We start from the raw sequence: 24,832 nt of genomic DNA on the forward strand, positions 1-24,832 counted from the left end.
GATTTGTGCAGGGCTGAGGTTTCTTTCACTGCAGATAATCTGCATTTCAAAATCATCCTTAACCCCTAAATTCAATTAATTCTTTCAATGGTCTAAACCTTTTTATTTATTTTATTTGATGGCCTTCCTGCCCTAGCATTTGGCCTTTGTGCCCTAAAAAAACTGACAACACCAAAGGCCAATTGGCCTTGCCCCTAAAACGACGGAATTCTAGGCCTGATTCAACCAATATAAAATGTGGGATTGCTGAGGTGGAGCGCCACACACCAGCTCCTATAATGCTTACTGCACCACTTGCCACACCCAAGCCGTGCTACTCGTACACTGAGTTGTGTGCAGGGACGTGCTGGCCATTGGGAAAAGTGGGCCGGTTCATTCCCGGCCGGTCGAGGCCGGCCATTAGGAAAAAAAAAAAAAAAAATGTCGGCCTTCGTTCCATTTTGGGGGCTGGGCGGCCAACAAAGTAAATCGTCACTGTCGGGCAGAAACCTCCTATCTCTTTCACAAAGCAAAGCCCTGCTTCACCATACAAGGCCATTGCACAAAAGTAGTGAAAACAGTAGATTTACAAGCACACAACGCCTCGCGGTGCGAGGCGTTGTGTGCTTGTAGATCATCTGTTTTCACTAGTTTAAAACATTTTTAAAATGATAAATACATAACAAACGGTTTTGGTCATACAAGGTTTCCACCTGACAACGACAAAATATAACTCATGTACAGTAATTGTCCCACTGGCTTGTCACTTGTCATGATCTGAAACGGCAAATCTTTGAGTAGCAGCAGCGCTATAGAGAGATCTCTCTCTATAGCGCGCAATGAGGGCCTCTCCAACTATTTTTCCCGGGCTGAATCAGGGGCCCAGCACGTCCCTGGTTGTGTGGTGTCAGGGATCAAACCCAAGACAGACTGAGCTACAGTACCTGGACACTAAAGTAGTGTAAAAGGTAGATAGATAGATAAATACCCTTTTTATCCCAAGGGGGGAAAACAGTCGCCCAGAGAGGCAGCATAGCAAATGGTGCATCCATTTGAACCGATTCACGCAAAATATGCTCCATATTGATATTATCCCCCACATTCCGGGGCCTGCAAAGTTCCACTATAAAGACTTGGTCTTTATAGTGGAACTAATAACTCTGCCTAGTTCTCTGCATCGAAATTCTGCTTGCCTTGGTCTCCTTACTTTTGAAACGTGTAACGGGATTATAATAACACTCTAATTATGCTCTTTCGAGCAATTCATTTACCTCTATCAACATTTCACAGATTTCCAGCATATACAGTACGCATCTTCAAATGAAATGTAAAAATACCATGTTTGTGATGAGGCTGTTGAGTGTTGTCACTGTGGGAGAACTGTGAGAAGGCTGTAATAGCTGTGTGTTGCTGACCCTATTCCGTCAATCTCAGATTAAAAACACTCGCAGCATTTAAATATTTCAAAGAGCTCCTCAACAACCTCCGCAGACGCTCAGAGCCTGCGTGTGTGTGCGTGTGCGTGCGTGTGTGTGCGTGTGTGTGTGTGCTCGTGCGCGCGTGTGTGCGCGCGCGTGTGTGTGTGCGTGTGTGCCGGCTTATATGCTGATGTTGAACCTTTAGACCACAGAGATGAGCACTGTTGGCAAACACTGAGATGAGGAGGGTTGGACTGCAAACAGCAGACCTGACCGTCCCATCATTCGTTATCTTTGGTAGACAAAAGACTGGAGAAACAGAAAGTCAGTGTGAGAGATCGCTGGCTGAGAGATAAGAAATCACCAGTCAAAAAAAACCCAGTTGTGTCTCCTTGAGTTCATGCAGATGTAATCAATGGCCTGTTCAAGAAAATGAACACTGTCTGGTGCAGTGTTGGGCAAGTTACAAAAAAACAATATATTACCTATTACTTGATTAAAAAGTAATAATATTGCTTTTCCTTGCCAAGTAACTCATTACTTATTACCTTTACTTTACTTTATTTTCCCTCGCCCCCCTTAATTTCATCCTTTCTCCTCCATGTTTACATCTCTCGCAGTCTTGGACTCGAGCTCACACTAAACTCAGAGTCTAGACTAGACCCAAGCAAAGCATGTGATAGGAACAAATTAATGTTCCACAAGGATGCCGGATTTGAAGAATTGACAAAGTTTTATTCAAAAAGGCAAAAAAGTTTGAACAGAGCAGGCCTCCTGGCCTCTCCTGTCAGCCCCTCCGGGCACAAGCCTCCCCCTGCCTCATTTTCATGCAATTCTTATACTCTCATTCAACAGAGATGCTATTCTAAACATGGTCTTATAAGGACATGCACTAAACATAAAGACAACTTACAAATAGTTACACACAGTACAGATTTGCTGACAGAGTGAGAGAGTGTGTGGGGGAGAACTCAGCTGTTAAGATTGACAGCTGTAGATGAGCTGAATTAGCATGTGCACAGTGAAAGCTGGTTGACTATCCATTCAATGAGATTGAGTGGAAGGAGAACAAGTACACAATACACATATTTGTTACTCTATACATTTCTGCCAGTCTACCATTATATCAACGAACCAAAAACAACACACAATGTTCAACTGATGTTGATTTATTTTGTTCTGTTCATCTGTCTGTTTATCTGTTTTGTTTTTTTATATTTTAAACTTTTATCTAACCTGTATTCTCTCTATGTTTTGGGTGTTCAATCTGTTTATTGCAATCTTTGTACGTATCTGTATTGTACTGTACCAAGTCTACCAACTTTGATTTTGAATGCTTCAATGGAAAATCCAATAAACAAAGTAAAAAGAATAAAGAAGAAAATGAACACTGTACTTTGACTATAAGATTTCATGGATATTAACATTCATTGGACAGATATTCTGTCCAATGCCTGAGCAGCTCAGGCTTGATACATCACTGTCTTGTTTTACAGCTTTAACTGACTGCATGGCACTAACTGCTTTTTGATTATTCTTGTTTTCTGTTCTTTTATTCTTTTATGTGATTATATGTGTCAGGTGACTTTTCATTAACCCTGAAAAGACCTGAAAAACATGTCTTCTAAATCCTAATGGTTTTCTGAAAAACTCTTCTTCCCAGCTAAGTCTTGCCCCAGGCAAGATCTCACTATTTCCATAGATAACGCCTTGGTGACTTTGGTTCCTACCGCTAGAAACCTTGGTGTGGTCCTGGACAGCCAGCTATCATACAAGGCACACATTGCATCAGTCACACGGTCCTGTAGGTTCACACTCTATAACATCCGTAAAATCAGACCTTTCCTCACCCAGGAGGCAGCCCAGCTCCTCATCCAGACATCTGTCATATCAAAACTTGACTATTGTAACTCTCTCCTCACTGGTCTCCCGGCATGTGCACTTAAACCTCTCCAACTGATCCAAAATGCCGCGGCACGACTGGTCTTCAACCAGCCTAAGTTCTCACATGTCTCTCCCCTTCTCCGCAGCCTCCACTGGCTTCCGGTTGCGGCCCGCACGGAATACAAAACTCTGATGCTGACCTTCAAAGCAGCCAAAGGTATGGCTCCTCCATACCTCCAAAACCTGATCAACCCCTACACCCCCACCCGTGCACTTAGATCAACCAACACAGGGATGTTGACAGAACCCTCGCTAAAAACCCCAGGGCAAAAATCCACTCGTCCGAGACAGTTTGCCCTCCTGGCCCCCAAGTTGTGGAATAAACTCCCTGTCGCACTTAGAACAACGGACTCACTCGCTAGCTTTCGCCGAGGACTGAAGACTCACCTTTTCAGACTCCACCTAAACCCTTAGCACTACTGGAAAAATCAATGACCATACATGAAGCTAGTTAGCATTTGTTTTTAGGTTTTTAGAAACCTTTTTTTTCTTACGGATGATATAGTTTTTTGTATATTCATTCACATTTGTTATATTGCTGTTGATGTATTGACACTTAATCTTGTTTATTATTGTGATGTTTATTTGCTTATTGTAAGTCGCTTTGGATTAAAAGCGTCTGCTAAATGCCTAAACTGTAAACTGTAAACTGTAAACTGAAAAACATGTTTCAATATCTGTTTTTAATGTCAAGGACCCCTAGAATTATATGTATTTGAGCGCGGTCCCCCATCTCAAGATATTGTTCCAAGGACCCCCAGAAGCAAAAAATGTTCGCTTAAAAAGAATATATATTCAAGATTTGCACACATTTTCAAATTTGCCACACTATGAGCTAGTATATCTGCTATTTTTGAATATGTTTTCTTTTCTTTTCCTTTATGTGATTATATATGTGTCACTTGACTTTTCATTAAAGGGAAATCACATTGTAACGCAAAAATAAAAGTGTTGCTAATTAAAGATGAAATGAAAATCCCAGCTATATCCTGTTGACACTGACAGTGATCAAATCAGACAGACAATCTTGGTCCACTTTGTCTATGTATTGTAGTACCCTCAAGCACATCAACATGTGTGCACACACTCTAGCAGAAGTACTGTAGCAGAGGAGGGCAGAGAACATCAGTCAATTATTAATGTTCTGAATGCAAGGAGGGTTCTGCAGTAGGCATCGGGTGGTACAGTGAAACATGGACCACTTAAGGATCCAAATGTCCATTTGTGTCCACCTTTGGACGCTCTGAGCTCAAATGAACACTGAGGATTTTACTGTGTGTGTGTGTGTGTGTGTGTGTGTGTGTGTGTGTGCGTGTGCGTGTGCGTGTGCGTGTGCGTGTGCGTGTGTGTGTGTGTGTGTGTGTGTGGACGGGGGCTTCCCAGCTTTACCTGGCAGTGACAGGTATAATCGCCCACGGAGAGAGCTGTGCGAGAAGAGAAGAACCAACAGGAGCATGAGCAGAATCCATGTCGACAGTCCATATGGATGAAGTAGGCAAGTTAGAAGCCTTACAACAGGCTTCCCTCCTTTCCTGCAATGTAAATACTGCATTTTAATTCTATCCTGTTGTGAAACAAACCATAAATAAAAAGATAATAAAACAAACCAAACAAATAAACAAAAAACTGAGGTAAAAAGAAAAGAAAAAAAAGACGTGATGTGATCATCATAGAAGATAAAACATCAGCAAACTGTTTTTAAGCTCCAAAACCATGCCTGATGAAGACCAAACGGTTGAAACGTTGCATTAATTAAAAAAAAGAAGTTAGCTCTGGTCCATCGCGTCACCTCCAGTGACGCTCTGACAGACCCGTCGGCAAATGAATAGACCACGATTTCTCAGCCCCTGCAGTGCTCAACTTCAGTCAAAATAAACAAAACTACTTCACTACTCACCAAAGTTTTGCATTATTGAAAGTCTATTCTCCGCGGTAGTGAATCTCTCAGCACCCCACCCAATCTGCAAAATACACTATTTTTTGCATGAAATAAAGTGCATCCAACTCGACCGCCGCTTATTTCCGGGTTGTGAACCATTGTATCTGCGGTGGTCGCTGGATGGCTCGAGGTGGGTGCGTTTTATTTCATGGCAAAAATAATGTATTTTACAGAGTAGGTGGGGTGCTGATGGGTTCACCACTGCGGAGAATAGACTTTCAACAACGCAAAACTACCTTTGGTTTGGTGAGTAGTGAAGTAGTTTTGTTTATTTTGACTTAATTTGAGCGCTTGTAGGGACTGAGAAATCGCGGTCTAGTCATTTGCCGACGGGTCTGTCAGAGCGTCACTGGAGGTGACGCGATGGACCAGAGCTAAAAAACAGTGTGCTTCTCGCCTTGATGTCCAGCACCTAAATACTGTACAGCAGTGATATTCAACTGGAGGCCCGTGGGCCAAATCCGGCCCCAATGGAGTTTTCTTGTGGCCCTGTAAGACATTCCAACTGGAACACATTCCAAATTCAACAAATATATTCTGGATGGTTGGTTGTACAGGACATTTTTCTTTATGCTTTTCATAACCGTTGAACTAAAACTAAAACATCACATTGTTGCCTGCTGTCCAGTATTTTGTGCTATAGTACAAAAGTAGGCATACAGTTGATTGCACAGTATAGGGTTAGGGTTAGGGTTAGGAAGTAAGCCTATGCATTTCAATCTGTTCTGTGTGCGGATCCCTGCCACGGAAGTGTCTTTGTGAGAAGAGTAGTAGATAGGCTATTTCTGGCTGTTATATTTCTTTGCATGAAAAGCTTGATACCGGTACTTATTTTTGATACTTAACTACGTTTTAACACCAGACACTTTTCATAAGTAAATTTAATGTGAGCTAATTTAACAATTTGACTCAAGTAGATTTCATGGATGAGAAGTATGGCTTTCAAGTACTTTACACATCATTGTTTATTTCTTTGTGTATAACTTATAAGGCAGAATTGCCTGGAAGGTTAGCGTGCTATAATATCAGCCATTATTCTTGCATTTACTATATATTTTTTTGTCAAATATGTTTTATTGCCAACAGATTATCAAATGTTACACAATGGACATGTTATCAGAGTAACAATTTTCTGTTTCAGCATAATTAAAGGAAGAAAAAATAAAAAGAGAGAGAAGAAAAGAGCAAGAAAACAAACAAGAAAGCATTTACTATATATATATATATATATATATATGTTACAGTATGTTCAAGAAACCAGTAAAAGTTGTCAAGGAGCACTCGTTTTGACGTTCACCACACACTAATCACCACCAGATGGCGACGTCAGCCACTGGATAAGAGAGTTACGTCACGCTTTGAACTCGCCGCAGACCGGAAGTGTTTACTCTTTATTTACTAGCCTAGCCTAGCCTAGCCTAGCCTAGCCTAGCCTAGCCTAGCCATTAGCTCCATTGTAGTCACTTGGACAGGGCGTTTAACGTGCGCTTGCCCAGGCCTTACGGCCTGGGCATAAATATAACGATTGCATTCACCACGGCTTCGTAACTCGCGCGGCGCTCCGCCGGCCGCGCGGCCCTGGCCCGCTCTTCGCGGCCACTCGCGCCTGCGGCGCTCGGGGGCGAAGAGCAGGACCAAGGTCCGCTGGCCTTCGCGCCGCTTGGGGCTTCGTGGACCCAGGGGGGCCTCGTAACTCGTTTGGGCTTCGTGGATACAGGGGGGCTTCGGTAGCCGCTCGCAGTGTCGTGGACAATAGAGCGGCGCACCGCCTGGAATACGTTGTTGTGGCGACCGCTTGCTCCGCCCCGTGCCGCATCACGAGTGCTCCGCGTCTCGAATGTGCTGGTTCTCTTATATCCGGTGACATATATATATATATATATATATATATATATATATATATATTAGGGATGGGACTTTAACTGATTAATTGCGATGAATTAATTACAGAAAATTAACGCGATTAAAACAATTAAACGCATTTTAATCGCACTTAATTTTTGCACCAATGAACCTTCAGTTTCGGGCGTACTGATCATAGCGATGCACCAACCAAGAAGAGACAACGCAAAGGGAGAAGTAGCCGATCAGAGCGCTTTGCTTGGCCCAGTGGATGCGAAATTTAGATTTAAAAAACTCACTCGTTGATTCACTTGTACAAGAAAATGTGTTTTACTTGAAAAAAATGCTTCTCGGGTCAAATATTAATATGTGATTAAAATGCGATTAATTGCGATTAATTCATTACAAAACCTGTAATTAATTCGATTAACTTTTTTAATCGCATCCCAGCCTTAATATATATATATATATATATATATATATATATATATATATATATATATATATATATGAATAAGTGGTCTCTTAATGGTTTCCAGTTAACCGGTCAACCATGATTTTTTTTGTGTTTTTTTTTTCCTTTTTTGTGTTTCAAGTAATTGTGTCCCCCTGTCTAATCTAGTTGACCCCAGATAAGATGCCAGTGCACACAATATTCTCAGTCTAAAAAGTAATAACCTGGCGTCACCAGGCTTTCCACCGCGGTAACAAAGTAAGGAACACGTAGTTCCTGACTAAACCGGGGGCAGTAAACATCTGGAGGAGGAGCTCATCAGTCCAGCTGTCAGATGCAATATTGCATCAGAGGTGAAGAAAGCAGATAGAATCATCCTCCTCCAACGCCGGGCCCTCAGTGTAGCGTAGCTCACAGGGTCACAGAGTGGGAACCAGGCATCAGGAGGGCTAATGGGGAAGGAGAGGAAAATGAAAATATGAATCAAAATGATATTCATTTGACAGTCACACACACTCGCACGCACTCACGCACGCACATGGTTGTGTGAATGTGTGTCTCTTGAAAATAGACGAATAGGTTTGTATTTATAGTGTGTGTGTGTATATATATATATATATATATCAAAATGTGTGAATGTCCCAATATTCATTTGAACATATCATTTGAACATTATTATTCGTATAAACTGTCCTACACTACTGTAGTTGCCAGGCTGTTTTAGGATTGATTTTATGATTCCCTCATTACTTTTAAGGTACTTAATTGCCTGGCCCCTAATTACATTTTTAAGTTGTACAGTATGTAACCCCTTAGTGTATGAGTGCGTATTCACTTCTTCTGGTTGTCTCTGAGTCAGTGTTGATTTCGTTGACTAAATCTATGACAAAAAAATCATCATCGTCTACCTTTTTTCACTGACGAAAACTAAATAAAAAGCTATGATGACTAATACTTTGGCTAAATATTCGTCGACTGACAATTTCATCAACAAATAAAAACTAGACTAGAAATGTTTGGGAAGGACTAGTGGACTGGAGAAGAGATCCAGTATAGAACTAAAAGACAAGTCATCATGGGTGAGCGTGGAGACGATCTACAAGCTCACAATGCGTCGCAACGGCTATTTTCAGCTAGGTGAAAATCTGCCATTTTGATGCCATCAGGCCCATTAACTCATTTAGTGCCACCCCTTTCACCACTAGAGGGCGCCCAGTGGCCATAGAAAATCCCATAGAGATATGCTGGTATATGCAGAAGCCCTGCAGCCATGACTTGCCTGAACACTTTCCTTTGTGCATGTACAGGAAGAGGATGAAGTTAGCTTGAAGTTAGCTATTGGCTACCAAGCATTTTAGAAGCCTTATTTTCGTCAACTTAGCCATGATTAAACCTTGCACACCTCATGCATGGGAAAAAAACAGAGAAGAATGAGCTCTAAAAAATCCAATGCAATCCTGGATTGCATTGGAGTAGATTTGTGCAGTTTGTTCACAGCTTTCAAACAAAAAAATCCGATTGGAAATCCGTTCAGGCATTCTTGAGATAATCGCCATTATGTTTTACATGTTATGTAAACAAACATGGCTGCCCTGTATGTTAGATGGGGTTGTATGGGGGTGGAACATGCAAAATCGCGATTGAAATCATGTTCACTAGATTTGATGGGGTCCAAAAAAAAAATCTCAAAAAAAGAAATTTCAATTTTTTTTTTTTTTTTTTTTTTTTTATATCCCGAACTAGTTCGGGATAGGCACTCTGGGATGCGATAATATATCCCGAACTAATTCGGGATAGGCACTCAATGAGTTAAGTATTGATTTATTCGACTAAATCAAGTGTTGATTTATTCGACTAAAATCTTATAATATTTAGTCAACTAAAACTAGACTAAAAGTAAAACATTTCAGTCAACTAAAATATGACTATACCTAAACAACAGAATTGTATTCAAAAGACTATGACTAAAACTAAACAAAATCGTCTGCCAAAATCATCACTGCTCTGACTCTGGATCGAACTGACTTATGAATCAGTGACTTCAAAATCACTTTATTTCATCAAAAGTCTGTTTCCCGATAACCTTACCGTAAAGGACGACTTCACCACTTTTCAACCTATCTTCATATAATTGGTCCTTGCTAATGTTCATGAATAAAATAGCACAATTTCTTTCTTCTCTGACTGCGTCTCATAGGAGGGCTGTGGCCAGTTACACACGCAGTCACGCATAGGAGACGGTGTGACCACCGCTCAAAAAAATAAATAATAATCTGCCTAATGATGATGTCACTGGTAGGAAAGTTTCTGAACTGCCCACAGCCCTCCTAAGAGCCACAGGCGAGTAGATTCTTTATTATTATTTTATCGTAACTATTAGAGAGGACCAATTATATGAAGAAAGGTTGAAACGTGGTGAAGTCGTCCTTTGAATAAAATATTATATAATATATTACTGTATTAATTAATTAATTAATTAATTAATTGATTGATTGATTAATTATATTCTGATCAAGAACAGAAGCCTGCCAGCCACACCCCAGAACCTACCACACCCTTCAAGAAAACAAGGTTGCATGCATGGGGCAGGCGCGGTTGAAATGTCAAGCAGCAACAGTAGGAGTAAAAAAAAAAAGAAGAAAAAAAATGCATGCCATACCATGCATGTCTTCAGGTGAGACCAAAACAATGCTCGCATCCATGGCCAATATTATTTACATTCTATAACGGCAGCCATCTTAGGTGTACCGCTGCAGAATATTATGATGAATTACAACAGTTAGTTCTCGAGCCCGTCTTTTTACTGTGTGCTCGTAGAGCTATGTTCAGGACCATGGACAGCAGCTCCTCTCCTCGCGCCTGCGTCCCTGGACTAGCTGGCAGTAAAAAGGCCATCCTGCTTTCACTGGAAAAGCCACTCACTCATCTCACACACACACACACACACACACACACACACACACACACACACACACACACACACACACACACACACACACACACACACACACACACACACACACACACACACACACACACACCCTGCCCCCCGCCCCTGCGTGCACATCCGCAGCGGTGACTGGCGAGTAAAATACAGAAAAAAATACGTAAGCATCGACGAATCTCGACGCAGGCGGAGGGAGTATGATGATGCTGTGCGTGCACTTGCAGAGCGCTATCACAGCATAGACCTCTTCAAGCAAAGCAGCGTTCGTTCGTGTTGATGCTGACATCGCTCAGCATAGGCAAGCGAGTAGAATTGGGGCCATCATCATCATCATCATCAGATCTAGAGACTTTCATTCATATTATCTACCGTAACCTGCTGCAAGCCTGAGGTATACGGTTCGGTTCGGACAAATCTACGGCAAAACTATCTTTAAAAAAAGGCCTACACCAATCCATTTTTACCATAGGCTACTGCATTAAAAAGCTAAATCTCCAGAGCTCAAAATGTTGGATCCGTCATCCAGCGAGGAGGAATCGGACGGTGGGATGGTGGAGGAGGAAAGCCACAAAGAGGTGATGGCACCCCGGGACAGGGACACCCACAGCAGCGGGTCGCGCATCTCCCCGAGCCGGACCAGCGAGGGCTCCGGCGGGCTGGCGCCCAGCAGCGGCGGCAGCCGCAGCTCGGGCCGGCCGACCAGCCCCAGCCCGTCGGCGGCCAGCGGCGAGGGGCACGGCGAGAAGGAGGAGGTGGAGAGGCTGCAGCGCGAGGAAGAGGAGCGCAAGAAGAAGCTGCAGCTGTACGTCTTCGTGATGCGATGCATCGCGTACCCGTTCAACGCCAAGCAGCCCACCGACATGGCCAGGCGACAGCAGAAGGTAAGGATGGAAGTGGAACTCTGTGTGTGCAAAAAGGTTACACAAAACAAGAGAGAGAAATAATGGCCACATGCTGACGAAAAGATAAGCCCACTATCTTTTTTTTTTTTTTTAACATGCTGTCATTGATGACCTACATAAGACACACCACTGTATAGGTTTTGACCGCTAGGCCTAATTCACTAGGGCACACGTATAGACCTATTTATAGGCTATAAGACTGGTTTGTTTTTTTCCTTGACAATGAAATATTGAAATGAAGCACTGGTCCATGCAGTAGCCTAACATAAGGACATTATCGCGCTTCGAAGCCCTTGATAGTGAGGAGAGGAGAGAGGAGACATGGCACTGCAGAGAAGAGATGCAGGATGGCAGACACTGTGCAGTCAGTTGTCCCTATAGCTCCACAAATAAACACTAAACTAAACCAGTTACAGAGGCTCAACAACAGCAACCCCCCCGTTCATTAGTAGCCTGGCTTTCAAGAGATGTTGGATTGATAAAAAACAAGTGTCATTGCTGGCCCTATAGTGGCTTACACATTCTCGCCAAAGAAGTCTTCTTACCATCATTCGCCCCCCTTAAGGTCGGCATGCAACGACATGCCATATGCTCTTTCCTGTTGGTTGGCGGATGCACCCAATTCCAACCCATTTGCGCCATCATTTTTATCCAGTCATTTGTTTTCTCTCCCAAGGTGACTTTTTAAGGCACAGCTAGAACCTCCCGGACAGGGAAAGAGAGAGATAATTAGGCTATGGGGGGTAGATTTTCTCCTTCTTCCCAGATGATGATGTCCATTGATAACTAATGACTGCTACTACAGGGTTGCATGGCGTTTAATCTGATTTCTGGTTTGCTGGGTCGAGGCTGTTATCGAATCAGAAGTTACCCTGATTACGCTCAAGACTTAGGCCGTTGTTATTGTTTTAGTTTATTACATAACACAGGCCTGCCTACTGCAGGCTAGTTGTGGAGTGCAGTAGATATCATAGTCTGTTGCTCTGTTCTATGGCATTCTCTTTGCATTGTTTTTGTGAAACACATATATAGGCCTACAGTTACACAAACTAACCAGTTTGATTTATTATTGCCCATACTGTAGGCATGGTCCTATTCTCAGGCCTAAAAGATAGGCACCTGTATATGAGCCGATAGATAGGTCTACTGTACAGTAGACCTATGGTAGACCTTGGAAAAGCCAAGGTCAATAGCTTCTCATTATTTTTGCTATTTTAGACCTATTCAGCTTAGCAACATTGTCGATATACTATAGACTCTATAGGATCAACATCCAGCTGATAATAACAAATATAGCCATAGTATTCTGATGCAAAATCAATGTTCGCTTACATCAGTGAATATGACTGGTCAAACATAGTCACTTAGCCCAGTGGTTTTCAACCAGTGGTCCGAGGACCACCAGTGGTCCTTGAGGAGGTTTGAGGGGTGTCGCTCTCTATTCCGACATGTCGCCACTCCGAAATTGACTTCTTATTGTCGGAGTGGCGACACTTCCATATAGGGGTTAAGTTTAGGGTAAGGGTTAGAGATAGGGTTAGTGTCGGAATGGAGACATGTCAGTAAGGAGACATGTCGGAGTGGCGGGGTGTAACCTGGTTTGAGGTGGTCCCCAGCTAAATGATTGAGATTGGTAACCAAATAGACCCGTATCGGTAGATCATTAACTCTTGACAGTGTAAATTGAAACCAAATGGGTTTCATTTTACACTCTGAAGAGTTCAATTATTGTTACTTAGACACCTGCATTACTTACTTTACAAGAGATCTACACAATTACAGAAAGTAGAATAATTGTTATTTTCATTGACCTGTTATCAGCTATCACCTATGCGGTGCCACATCAATAGAGCATGGAATTGTGGACAAACTCCTATCCAACGACAACAACAATATTCTTGCGTTTTGGGTCTGAGAGGCTAAATTTCATCAAATGGCTCAAATGCCGAATAAATAATGGACCTTAGTTGACATGAAAAAGCGTTGAAAAACCACTGACTTAGCCTGTTATCACATGAGAGGTTGCATCACAGAGGATGTCTCCTCCTTTCCACCTGTGCTCCATATGGACCACCATTCACTGTTTCAGTGCATCCACAGATCCGCTATCACGTGATATTTATGCCTACCGAGATTTTGCTGAGTCATGCAAGTTCATGGCAGGGATCAACTGCAGGTTTTTTAATTTGTTTGTTGTTTGTTTTTTAATCCAAAGAATGTTAATTAATGCACTCTTTCTGAATCCCCATGATAATGTGTACTACACACACATGCACGCACGTACACGCACGCAGTCGCACGCAGTCGCACGCACACACACACACACACACACACACACACACACACACACACACACACACACACACACACACACACACACACACACACACACACACACACACGTGCGCGGTGTATGATGCAAAATAAAAACACTGTTTCCTACTTTTGGCAACTGCAGGAACAGTTTGGCAGTCTTGTTCAGCAGTGATCAAATGTTGATTAAAAAACGAAAAAGAAAACAAACATAATACAGTTCTAGACACAAACTGTGCCTCTAGCTGTCAAGCTGCCCCTCCAATGGATAGTGATGTATTTCAGTGGTTTTCAACCCTTTTCATATCAAGGTCCATTATTTATTTGGCATTTGAGCCACAGACCACCATTTCATGACATTTATCCGCAAACGGTGACCAAATTAACACATTCTTAACAACAATTTAACTCTTGAGAGCGTAAAATGAAACCAAATGGACCTGCATTTTACACTCTCAAGATTTAAAGATCTATAAGTGTCCATTTGGTTAACAGCTCTCCATCATTTAGCTGGGGACCACCTGGTACCCCCTCAAGGACCACTGGTTGAAAACCACTTATGTGTTTGAATGTGATTCAAGATATAAATTGTTTCACAAACACATTTTGTAAATGCACAAAATAGATGTTCAGATCATTGACTTACTCATTTAAATGGAGGAAGTGGCATTATTAAATCATTCTATAATATCTGGTTTGTTCAGATATTGTATTTGCCTTGTGGCTGCTTTGTGCAGTGTAATTAAGTCGATTTTATTATCTTTTCTTTATTTCTTTATTTTATGTGAGCAGGTTATTATTTTTGTTTGTGAATTATTACAAAGATCACCAAACAGAATCATTCCAAACTGGGTTTCTCAACTAGTCACACAAAATAACTTACAGTAAATGGTGAGCTAAATGTAAAGGTGGAAATAAGATAATGTTTTGGAGGCTGCTATATCGCTTAAAAATGTATTTAAGACAGAGAATTCACAACCACATTGTATGAAGAATAGATAGATTCCACTTAATTCCCTGGGAACGTTTTCATGGAGATGAACTTGAAACTATGCTCATGTAATATTTTCCAGAAATATTCTCTCACTTAATAACAAAAGAATTCTGCTACACAATCTGATACTGTACTCTATCCCACTTTGATTGGTAAAAAGGTGTCTACAGGGATGTGATGAAACAATTTCTCTGATGAAAAGACTTACTTTATGTGAATTGTGAACTACCGTATTTGGATCACATCCTTTTATAATCAGTTACAGCAGTGGCTTTACTATCACAATACAAGAGTCTAGCCTGCAGAATACATAAGCTGGACTGCTGCTTTGAATTCAATTGAATTCAAAAGGCTAACAACAGGACAAATTGCTGGCTGTCTGGTTCCCTTTGAGGGAACCAGACAGCCAGCAATGTATTATACATGATGGCTGTCCAGAGGTTTTGTTGGTCATTTTAATCACCACATCAGGAGTAGGCTAATCATATTAAACATTAATTAAAGGTCATTTAATTAACTCATCAGGTAAAATCTAGTCAGAAATTATACAATGTTAGCCACGTGGTTGTGTGTGTAATTGGGGGCAGGACAGTAGGAGAGACATTTAATAACAACAACTAGTTATTTTTTTAAATGTGTGACCATTAGGTATTCTTTGATAGTCTTTCTTTATTGTCAATTAGAATTCAGAGCAGAGGAGGAAGCACGCACATCTCCAAAAAGTATTTACAGGTGCTGGACCAAAAATACGCACCATGAACAGAGAAGGAAGTCCGCACACTGTTTACAAGCTCCAGCGACAACTTTATTTTAATGGAACAACGTTTCAACCCTAGTGGGTCTTCTTCAGGTTTTCAAAACCTGAAGAAGACCCACTAGGGTTGAAACGTTGTTCCATTAAAATAAAGTTGTCGCTGGAGCTTGTAAACAGTGTGCGGACTTCCTTCTCTGTTCATTTATTGTCAATTATCCTTTATATTGTTATCCTTTTCATTCAGCCAATTTGGTTTGGATGACTTGTGTTTCTACTACACTAGCTGTAATAGTTCATAGCTGCTGACGAACAGAAGGCAAGATTGAAATGCTAATTTGAAATTCTTCTATTAGTGACAGTGGTCTCTCTGACTCAGGCTTATTTTGACGTTTAGAATTTGTACAGCTGCAGTATAAAGTCCAGTCAGCACTCTTGTCTGAGCACTGTCCAGTGAAATTAAGTGACAAGAATAATCATAACTAAGGGTCATGATATGGTCATGGCCCTTGGTTGGCTTGAGATATGAATGAAAAATGACACATGTAATGGCTAATTGTTTTTTCTGTATGTTATGAGTGGAATGAGGGAAATATTTCCATAGCCAATTGTGCTGGGAAGAGTTAAGCAAAGATAAGGATAAGGATGGAGATTTGGGCAGACCCTAGAACAAGACATTGGAAAGCAAAGTGAAAATGTCTCTGTAAGTAAGTAAGCCTTGCCGAGCCATGAGGCCCATTGGAGCCTATCTCCTGTTTCTGTAGGGTGAGGTAGCTTGATGTACAAGTACACTCCCTGGACATGACGCTAGCACAGTATTTCTCAGGGACTTACCCCCGACCCAACCCTTGATGCTGAGTGCCAAGCAGGGAAGCACTGCATGTTCCCAGTTTTCAGTCTTTGGTATGACCCAGCAGGGGATCGAACCCCGACCTCCCAGTCTCAGGGCGGATGCTCTAACCACAGGGACACTAAGCTGGCAAAAATGTCTCTGTGCTAGAAATGTGTGGGAGGGAAAAGCACATGTTCTGTACAGAAAATGCCACATATAATCTTCTGTGGAATATTTTGCAGAATGTAAGCGAAAAACAAAAGCATGGTAATAAGGTGTAGTTATTAACACATCTTTTGTACTGAGAAGATGAAAAATGCCACTGCAACAGTGGTGCACCATCTCATGTCATCGATGTCATGTCACTGTTCCACCGACTCACACCTCCTTGAATTACTAACACAAGTCAGGCTTTTTAAAGATTATTATGCAAATGATTCACGGAGATTGAGATAACTGAAGTGGAACTACCCAAGCTCATTAAGTTCATAAAAGATAGGGTCACATGGAAAAAAAGAGTAGAGTAATGAAGACACGAGTTTTCAAGTATGAAAGCAGTGATTTGCACAATTTAACGGAGAAGAGCTTTAAATGTCACAACAATAAAAAAGACAACAGTCACTCTGGCTTTTTCAGAGATGTCAAGTCTGTCAATGGAAGATTGGGCTGCAGTTACAGCAGTTAAACCCTTCCATGTAGCTGATGTTGCTTTGCATACATATTGTTATTGTGACTCTAGCAGAATCTACCGTACACAATCCACCAAGCCACATATACAATTCACAAAGCAAACATTTCTATATAAATAATGTAGTGAGGTGCTGTAAAGGGCAGGGATGTGTTGCTTTCTATGTTAACTGCTTCCTTTCCTGGTTCTGTGCCTGCTTCTATATCCACATATCATAATCTGTTGAGAGAACTGCCTCATACACCCAATTATTAAAATATAAAACGTTAGAGTCTGACGTGTATATTAGTAAATTATATTAGACAGTATTGTCCATTATTATCTGCAACAGTAATATCTGCAACAGTAAACGTGATAGATACCTGCATCCTCCCGCAAGGGAAATTCCGTATTTTCAGCCCAACCCAGCTGATTCGCTGCCCACAAGGAGCACGTGAGCAATTCACTCTTTGGCAAGTCCCACCCAGAGTGTATATAAGAGAGTTACGTCACGCTTTGAACTCGCCGCAGACCGGAAGTGGCGTCGCATGGAGCCTGTTCTCATTCTTATCGAGGCTCTGCTGCTCTCCTGCCCGTCCGCCCCCACTATAGCCGAGGTATTTTCAATCACTGGTAAGTAGACGAAATCACGTCTTTTTCACCCTTTTAACGCATTCACGGGCCTCTCGTGAATGTGTGAATGCGTGAATGCGTTAAAAGGGTGAAAAAGACGTGATTTCGTCTACTTACCAGTGATTGAAAATACCTCGGCTATAGTGGGGGCGGACGGGCTGAAGAGCAGCAGAGGCTAGCTAGGAATGAGAACAGGCTCCATGCGTGCGCAAGTGCGCATGCGTAAGCTTCCCACCATAGAGTAAATAGGCTTTCCACGCTTACTATGGGAGTCGACGTAAGTGACGTAACTCTCTTATATACACTCTGGTCCCACCCCATGTCGCTCTGTTACTAGGTGGGACAACAAAGCCAGGGAAGAATATATTTATAGTGGAAGTGAATGGGAAAAAAAGATTTTTCATAGCCTCATTATTGCTATTTAAAGTATCAAAAGAAAAACATCTACGTGATATTAATAAAAAAGGAACAAAAAAGTCCGAAAATAAATACGAAACGGGCGGCAGTGTGCAAACGTGATTGACATAACGTGAGGTTGATTTCTTTATTCACGCGCTCCGAAATTCACTCCGATATTCGGCCCGAAAAACGCAGCAGTGTGCAAAGACCTTTACCGTAGCACTTGCCCTAGCCTCGATGACCATACAGGGTTAAGCAAAGGCTAAAAAATATCAGATTGCATTTTTTTATATAGACTGATTCCAGGTCATTGTTGACTTGGCATCCTATAGTGTGTATAGCTTCGATGTACAGTTTATTGATTTTATCTTATTGCTTTTATTTTGTATTTATTAAATGTTTTGGTTATTCTACTGTTAGACTGATGATAGGTTCTTCAAATCATCAAATCAATCTTTATTTATATAGCACATTTACAACAGCAAAGCTGACCAAAGTGCTGAACATAGTTAAAAAACATCACAAAGACAAAGCAAAAATAGTTAAAAACATCACAAAAACAAAAACTATATACAGTCAAAGGCAATGGAGAAAAAATGTGTTTTAAGTAAAGATTTAAAAACACCTATCGATTGAGCCGATCTGATAGAGAGGGGCAGCAAGTTCCAGAGCGTAGGGCCCGCTGCTGCGAAAGCACGGTCTCCCCTGCTCCTCTTATTGGTGGAAAGGGGCACCAGCAGCATCTTATCTGCGGACCTTAGGGTCCTGGCTGGGACATAGAGGTGAATTAAGTCTGAGAGGTAAGTAGGTGCTAGGCCATGAAGGGATTTAAAAACGAATAAAAGAACTTTAAAATCTATTCTAAATCTAACAGGGAGCCAATGTAATGAAGCAAGGACGGGAGTAATATGGTCACGTTTTTTGGTATTGGTGAGGAGGCGGGCTGCTGCATTCTGGACGAGTTGTAGACGCTTGAGAGAGGCCTGGTCAATGCCGGTATACAGTGAGTTACAATAGTCAAGTCTTGAAGAAATAAAAGCATGGATGACCATCTCCAGCTGTTTTGGGGGAAGGTAGGGTTTGACCTTAGAAAGTGTTCTCAATTGGAAAAAGCTGGCTTTCACTACCGAGCTAATGTGTTTATCAAATTTAAAATCACTGTCCAGGATAACACCAAGGTTTCTGGCGGAGGAGCGTATGTTAGAGTTAAAAGAGCCTAGGGAGTCAGAGGGTAGGGTGGGATGGTGGTCAAAGATTATGATTTCGGTTTTGTTTTCATTGAGAGTGAGGAAGTTTGCGTGCATCCAGGTCTTGACATCATGAATACAATTGAGGAGTGGTTGGAATGGGTTATTAGAGTTGGGTTTGAGGGGAAGATAGATCTGCACGTCATCAGCATAACAATGAAAGGCCATATCGTGTTTAGCTAAAATTGGACCAAGTGGTAAAATATATAAAAGAAATAAAATAGGACCTAGTATGGAGCCTTGGGGAACTCCGCATGAGAGGGGGGCAGCCGGTGATGCAAATTCACAGAGGTCTACCTAAGTGTTTAGATTACTATTTCTATGTATTTGATGTATTACCTTGTGCTGTCCTTGCTTATTGTAAATCGCTCTGGATTAAGAGCGTCCACTAAATGCCTAGAAGATTAGTGAGGCTGCCCTATAGGGCAACCAGACTATAGCACAGATGCAAGTAAGTTTGGCCTTGGGCCAAACCTTTTCAAAGACATTAGATGGTGGGCCAGAATACAATCAATGGCTAATTTAGGACCTGGAACTTGCAACAAACAACCATATAAGGTAATAATAACTACCGTATTTTGTTATAAAAGTTGTGTGTGGTATAACAATTGATAGAAAAGCATGTGGAATTAAATGTTGCAGGACACTGAAATGCTAATTGTTTTTGTGCATCCTTGAATGTGGCACTTTAATTAAAAAGTTTCTAAATAATATTTTATCTATCTTTTTCGAACAAGAGCTCTTTCATGGTTCATGGTCCCTTAGAATGGAGAGAAACATTGTATTATTTAAGGCAGTGGTTCTCAACCTGTGGGTCGGGACCCCCAGGGGGGTCCCCGAATTATTTTGGGAGATGATTAACTTAATGTGCAACATTGTTTTCTCACTCAACAGTAAACAACAATTTAAGGAATATTAGAGGCATAAATTGTGAAAATATGCATGTAGATCTTCTATCTTCACAATAGAACTGTGTTATACAAAATGTAATGCCTCAAATCTTAGTGCTCGTCAGGGTGGAGGGGTCCCCAGTTAAAATACAATTATTTTGGCGGTCGCGGCCTGAAAAGGTTGAGAACCACTGATTTAAGGCATCTGAAACAGCTTTGGGGTTTCATCCAAAAGTCTTAAGAGGAAATGTTGACAGTGAAAACATAACATTCAAAGAATGTAAATGGAACTATTTGTTCATCCTACCCGGTTATCAATTCAAAGATATTGCTGTCCATATCCTACCTGGCTGGACTGTCAGTCAGCTTTTGTAAATGATTTACAAAATAATTTGTCGGGCCAGGTATTATCGCTGGCGGGCCAGTTCTGGCCCACGGGCCGCCTGTTGCCCACCACTGCTATAGTACTTGTCCAAGTTGTCCGACTTTCTTTATTCCATCGTCCATCTTTCGTCAAACTTTACTTTGCCCCGCTACTTCTCCCACAGTTTGCATTTTGCTAAGAGATGTTATATAGTTTCATTTATATAAATACATGTATTTTGTCCATTGACTTGAACGGGAAAATGCAAAAAAAAAAAACTTTTCCCAAATATGGAGATGACTGACATCATAGATATCTAACATCATAGACCACATGAGACTGACAAATGAGGAAATGCCGATTCAACCAGTATGACCATACATTATATGCCTATATGGGCATTCCAAGATATTATGACATCATGGATCTCCATATATGGGCATACAAGGGAGAAAGACTGACGCAGAGATCTCCAATTCTCCATATATCGGCACTAATTTATCAGTGAATACATTTTACCCATTGACTCGAATGGGGAAAATTCAAATGGTGATACGGAATTCGGAAGTGTGACGCGAAGTGTGACTCACGTCACGGCAACCACACTTTCCCAGAGCTGCATCTTTCTAGCTATACATTAGATTGTAATTGTAACATGCCCAAAATAGGGATGCCAGGTTTAAAGGGTTTAAAAACACACTGCATGAATACTGAAAGGTTTTTCCTCCAAGTTTTGCCTTTTTCAAAATGTCCATTGGACAGACGGGGCCCGAGACACACATCGTCTATAGCAGGGTTTCCCAAAGTGGCTGCCGTGGCACCATAGGTTGCCGTGATGCCAGTCCAGGGGTAGCCTCGCAACAGCCAGACTCTCCCAGGGGAGAGTCTGGGAGTTCTCCATAGACAACGCATTACGCGATGACGTAGTTACTCACTTTGACTGACAGGTCCAGTCAGTAGTTATCAGCGCATCAAAACATCGTCGGGAGAACATCAAATACGTCTTTTCCAGACAGAAATTCCAAAGGTGCAAACTGTTGTTCGTTTTTAAGTTTAAGATTCCGTTGATTTCAGATAAAACCTCGCTTAATGCAGCTTTTATTTGCGATTTGTGAACTTGCGTCGGACATGGGGCCATCCGCCATGTTTGTTTACAAAATGCGAGAGCTGTAGTAGCCGCTCGACCAATCAGGAGCGGTGTGAGGCGGGTTCGCTCGAAATGCAGCCTTTTGATTGAAAATTAGAAACCCAAGTTCTAATAAAGAGGCTCGATGGGAGGGACACCAGACCGAGAAAGGAAGCACATTGGTGATGACGTTGCTCGGGATGGCTTGCGAGGCTAGTGCAGGGCTGCCTCAGAATAATATTTGGTACTCATCAATATCACTTCAGTTCAACCACTTGGATGGACACTCTGTGCTTAGTAAAACATACCTGATTTGCACTGTACTTGAGTTGTTTCCATCAACCCCATCTCTCTTCACCAAAAATAAGCTTGTAGATCGGCTATTTTGGTGAATGTTCCTCCCAGAATAGGGATGCTGGGGTTCAAGTGGTTAAACGTCATAAAAGTTGGAAACGGATATTTACCGGTATCTGTGACCAGGCCCGGATTTATATGACATGAGGCCCCTGGGCAAGGGGAAATAAAGAGGCCCTCGTGCGCGCGCAAAAATTCCACCTCCGGTCCACCTGACCACACCGTGACCTCACCTCCGGACCGGCCCCATGCATAATGTGACTGTGTGCAGAGGTGTAATTTGACCAATATCTAGGGTGTTGTAAGGAATTTTTGGGGGTTTTACCTGTTTTTGGGTGCTTTTTATATCAATTTCAGGTGTTTATTCCCCACACAACAGTCTAACAAGGAGCTGCAGATAGCTGTTACTATTTATTTAGCATGCAGCGAAACACACACACACGCGGATACAGAATTGGAGTTTGCGTGCATGTGTGTAGCCTATGTGTGTGGAAAGTACCGGATACATAGAGTGGGCGGGCTTTAGACTGCACTAAGTTTTCAGAGCAGCTATATGCAGTGCGGCCAGCAGAGCAGAAGCTCTCAATAATAAAACAAAATGTACTGTAACTAAACACAAATATCACTTTATTTGGATTGCAATACTTTAAAATTTCATCATTAAATTAACTCATTCAGGGTCTTTTCAAAATGGCTTCCAAGTTCCACACCGCCTCCCTCTCCATAGACTTCCATGTAATTCATAGTGCACGGATCATGCACGCCCATGCCTAGATCATGCACCACGTGTGTGCACACTGTTCACAGCTTTCAAACAAAAAAATCCGAATGGAAACCGAATGGAAAGTTCAGGCATTCATGAGCTAGCAGCCATTATGTTTTCTTGAAATGTAAACAAACATGGCTGCCATGTTTGAAAGATGGGGTTGGTATGGGGGTTAAACATGGAATTTCGCGATTGCGATCATGCCTACTAAATTTTTTGGGGTCCAAAAAACATTTTTTTTTGAGGCCCCCCTCCCCTGAGGCCCCCGGGCGCGTGCCCACCCTAGCCCAATGGTAAGTCCGGCCCTGTCTGTGACATATTGTAGCTCAAGTGGAAAGATGTGCATATTTACGTAGCGTAATTATTATATAAGATTTAAAAACATAACAGTGTAATTCAGGGGTGCCATTGATAAAAAAGCTTATTTACAGGGGTGCCCTGAGTCAAAAAAGTTTGAAAACCCCTGGTCTAATACTATACGGTCTATACTGTTTGTCTTGCTGATTCTCACATGCTGATGTTTCTCTTCTTCCTGCTATTCATGGGCTACATCTGGCTGTCACTATTCATAACAGTAAGGTGTACAGGGTAGTTAATTAACTACAGGGAAACCTACGCGTATATGTCTTCACTGAGGCAGTGAATCTGGTGAACATCCGCTTTCCAACTAGACAACAGACAACTCAATTAGGATGGACAAATGGAGACCACCGACAGTTCGAAATTCACTCAAAGAACCGAGAGACCTTTACCTGGTTCTCAGTAAGACAAAGCGCTCTCACACACAAAAGCACAAATCAAGAGCTAGCTCTCTTTTGTAAAGAATACAAACTTTGGCCTTAACGGTGAACTCTATTTCAGCTGGAGTGGGGGAAAATGCTTGGCAGTTTTTCAGTCATGTAAAACCGTGGAGAATATATTTTTTTGTCTTATGTCAGCTGGGTACACATTTTAATTGGTCAAAACGTTGTGCAGTCTAGTGCTTTGTGCTTTAGATTGTGGCATTTTAAATGCATAAATGCCAGCATTACTGTTCTAGCATTTGTACTAAAAGCCAGTGGAAATCAATAGGGATAAAAATTATGTTTTCCTTTCTTTCTTTTTTTTATGACATTAACGTCTGCTGTGTAGTATTGGGGCAATGACTTTGTTATTTGTTTAAATATTATATAATATACAAATTAAAACAATTCCTCTTGATTGCCAAGATAATTAGTTTAAGTATTTTAAGATTAGAGGATTTTCTTTCTTTCCTTTTTTTGCTGTTAAACCTTGATATTGAATTATCATCATAATTAGTGTGATGGCGTTAATTAGCTATTTGTGTGCCGGTACATGTTTCCTGGGTGTTGTCAGGTTGTCTAAGGAGTCTTTGTTATTGCAAATTGCACACAAGTGGAACGACTTCTTGATGGTCTAGACTAGAGTTAAATGACAAATTAGCTGGATTGTGTTGTCAATGTCAAAATGAAATGAAAGCAGATGTGGTTACAGAAATGTATGATGTTGATGTATATACTGTAGTTATTTGGTGTTTATGAACGTATGTAGTTGTGCCAAATATTCAATCGCTTTAAGATGGTCTGTGGGATCTATCTATCTATCTATCTATCTATCTATCTATCTATCTATCTATCTATCTATCTATCTATCTATCTATCTATCTATCTCTGCCTGTCTGTCTGTCTGTCTGTCTGTCTGTCTGTCTGTCTGTCTGTCTGTCTGTCTGTCTCACATCTTTCCCTAATTGAGACATACGGTACCTACTGTATGTGACATATAAACAGAAGCAAGTAACAACCATGGGTTTGAATGTGAAGTAGAGAAACACCTAATCCAAATTCTAATTAATGCTTCAGAAAATCAGACAGATCGAATGACAACACTGAGGCTGTTTTCTGCCTTATCACGGGTGCCACATCTTCCTGTGCAGTGCCTTAAAAACAGAACCATTACATTCATTACTCACCTTGCGTTAGCAATCCGAGCTCAATATGTGTCTGTGACCTTCCATCTTCCTTGGGAAGGCGGAGAGGTTGGGTTCAACGTTTCTGCTGAGATCGTTATCTGT

At 41.5% G+C, this 24,832-nt stretch overlaps 1 protein-coding gene across 3 annotated transcripts in view; it reads left to right on the top strand.

Moving 5' to 3' along the window:
* Window positions 1-11,029: 11,029 nt before the first annotated feature.
* Window positions 11,030-24,832, top strand: part of LOC308287477 (calcium-dependent secretion activator 1) — a gene marked incomplete at both ends in the record, with an annotated part of 156,978 nt that continues 143,175 nt past the window's right edge. For 2 of the 3 annotated variants that reach the window (XM_080728659.1, XM_080728658.1), the window contains one exon: window positions 11,030-11,404. In XM_080728659.1, the coding sequence (XP_080584785.1) occupies window positions 11,030-11,404 (375 nt within the window). The remainder of the gene's footprint in view (window positions 11,405-24,832) is intronic. The other variant, XM_080728660.1, reaches the window with a different exon arrangement.

The sequence above is a fragment of the Nannobrachium achirus genome, assembly GCF_963921795.1.
Source record: "Nannobrachium achirus genome assembly, chromosome: 6".
Classification (NCBI taxonomy): domain Eukaryota; kingdom Metazoa; phylum Chordata; class Actinopteri; order Myctophiformes; family Myctophidae; genus Nannobrachium; species Nannobrachium achirus.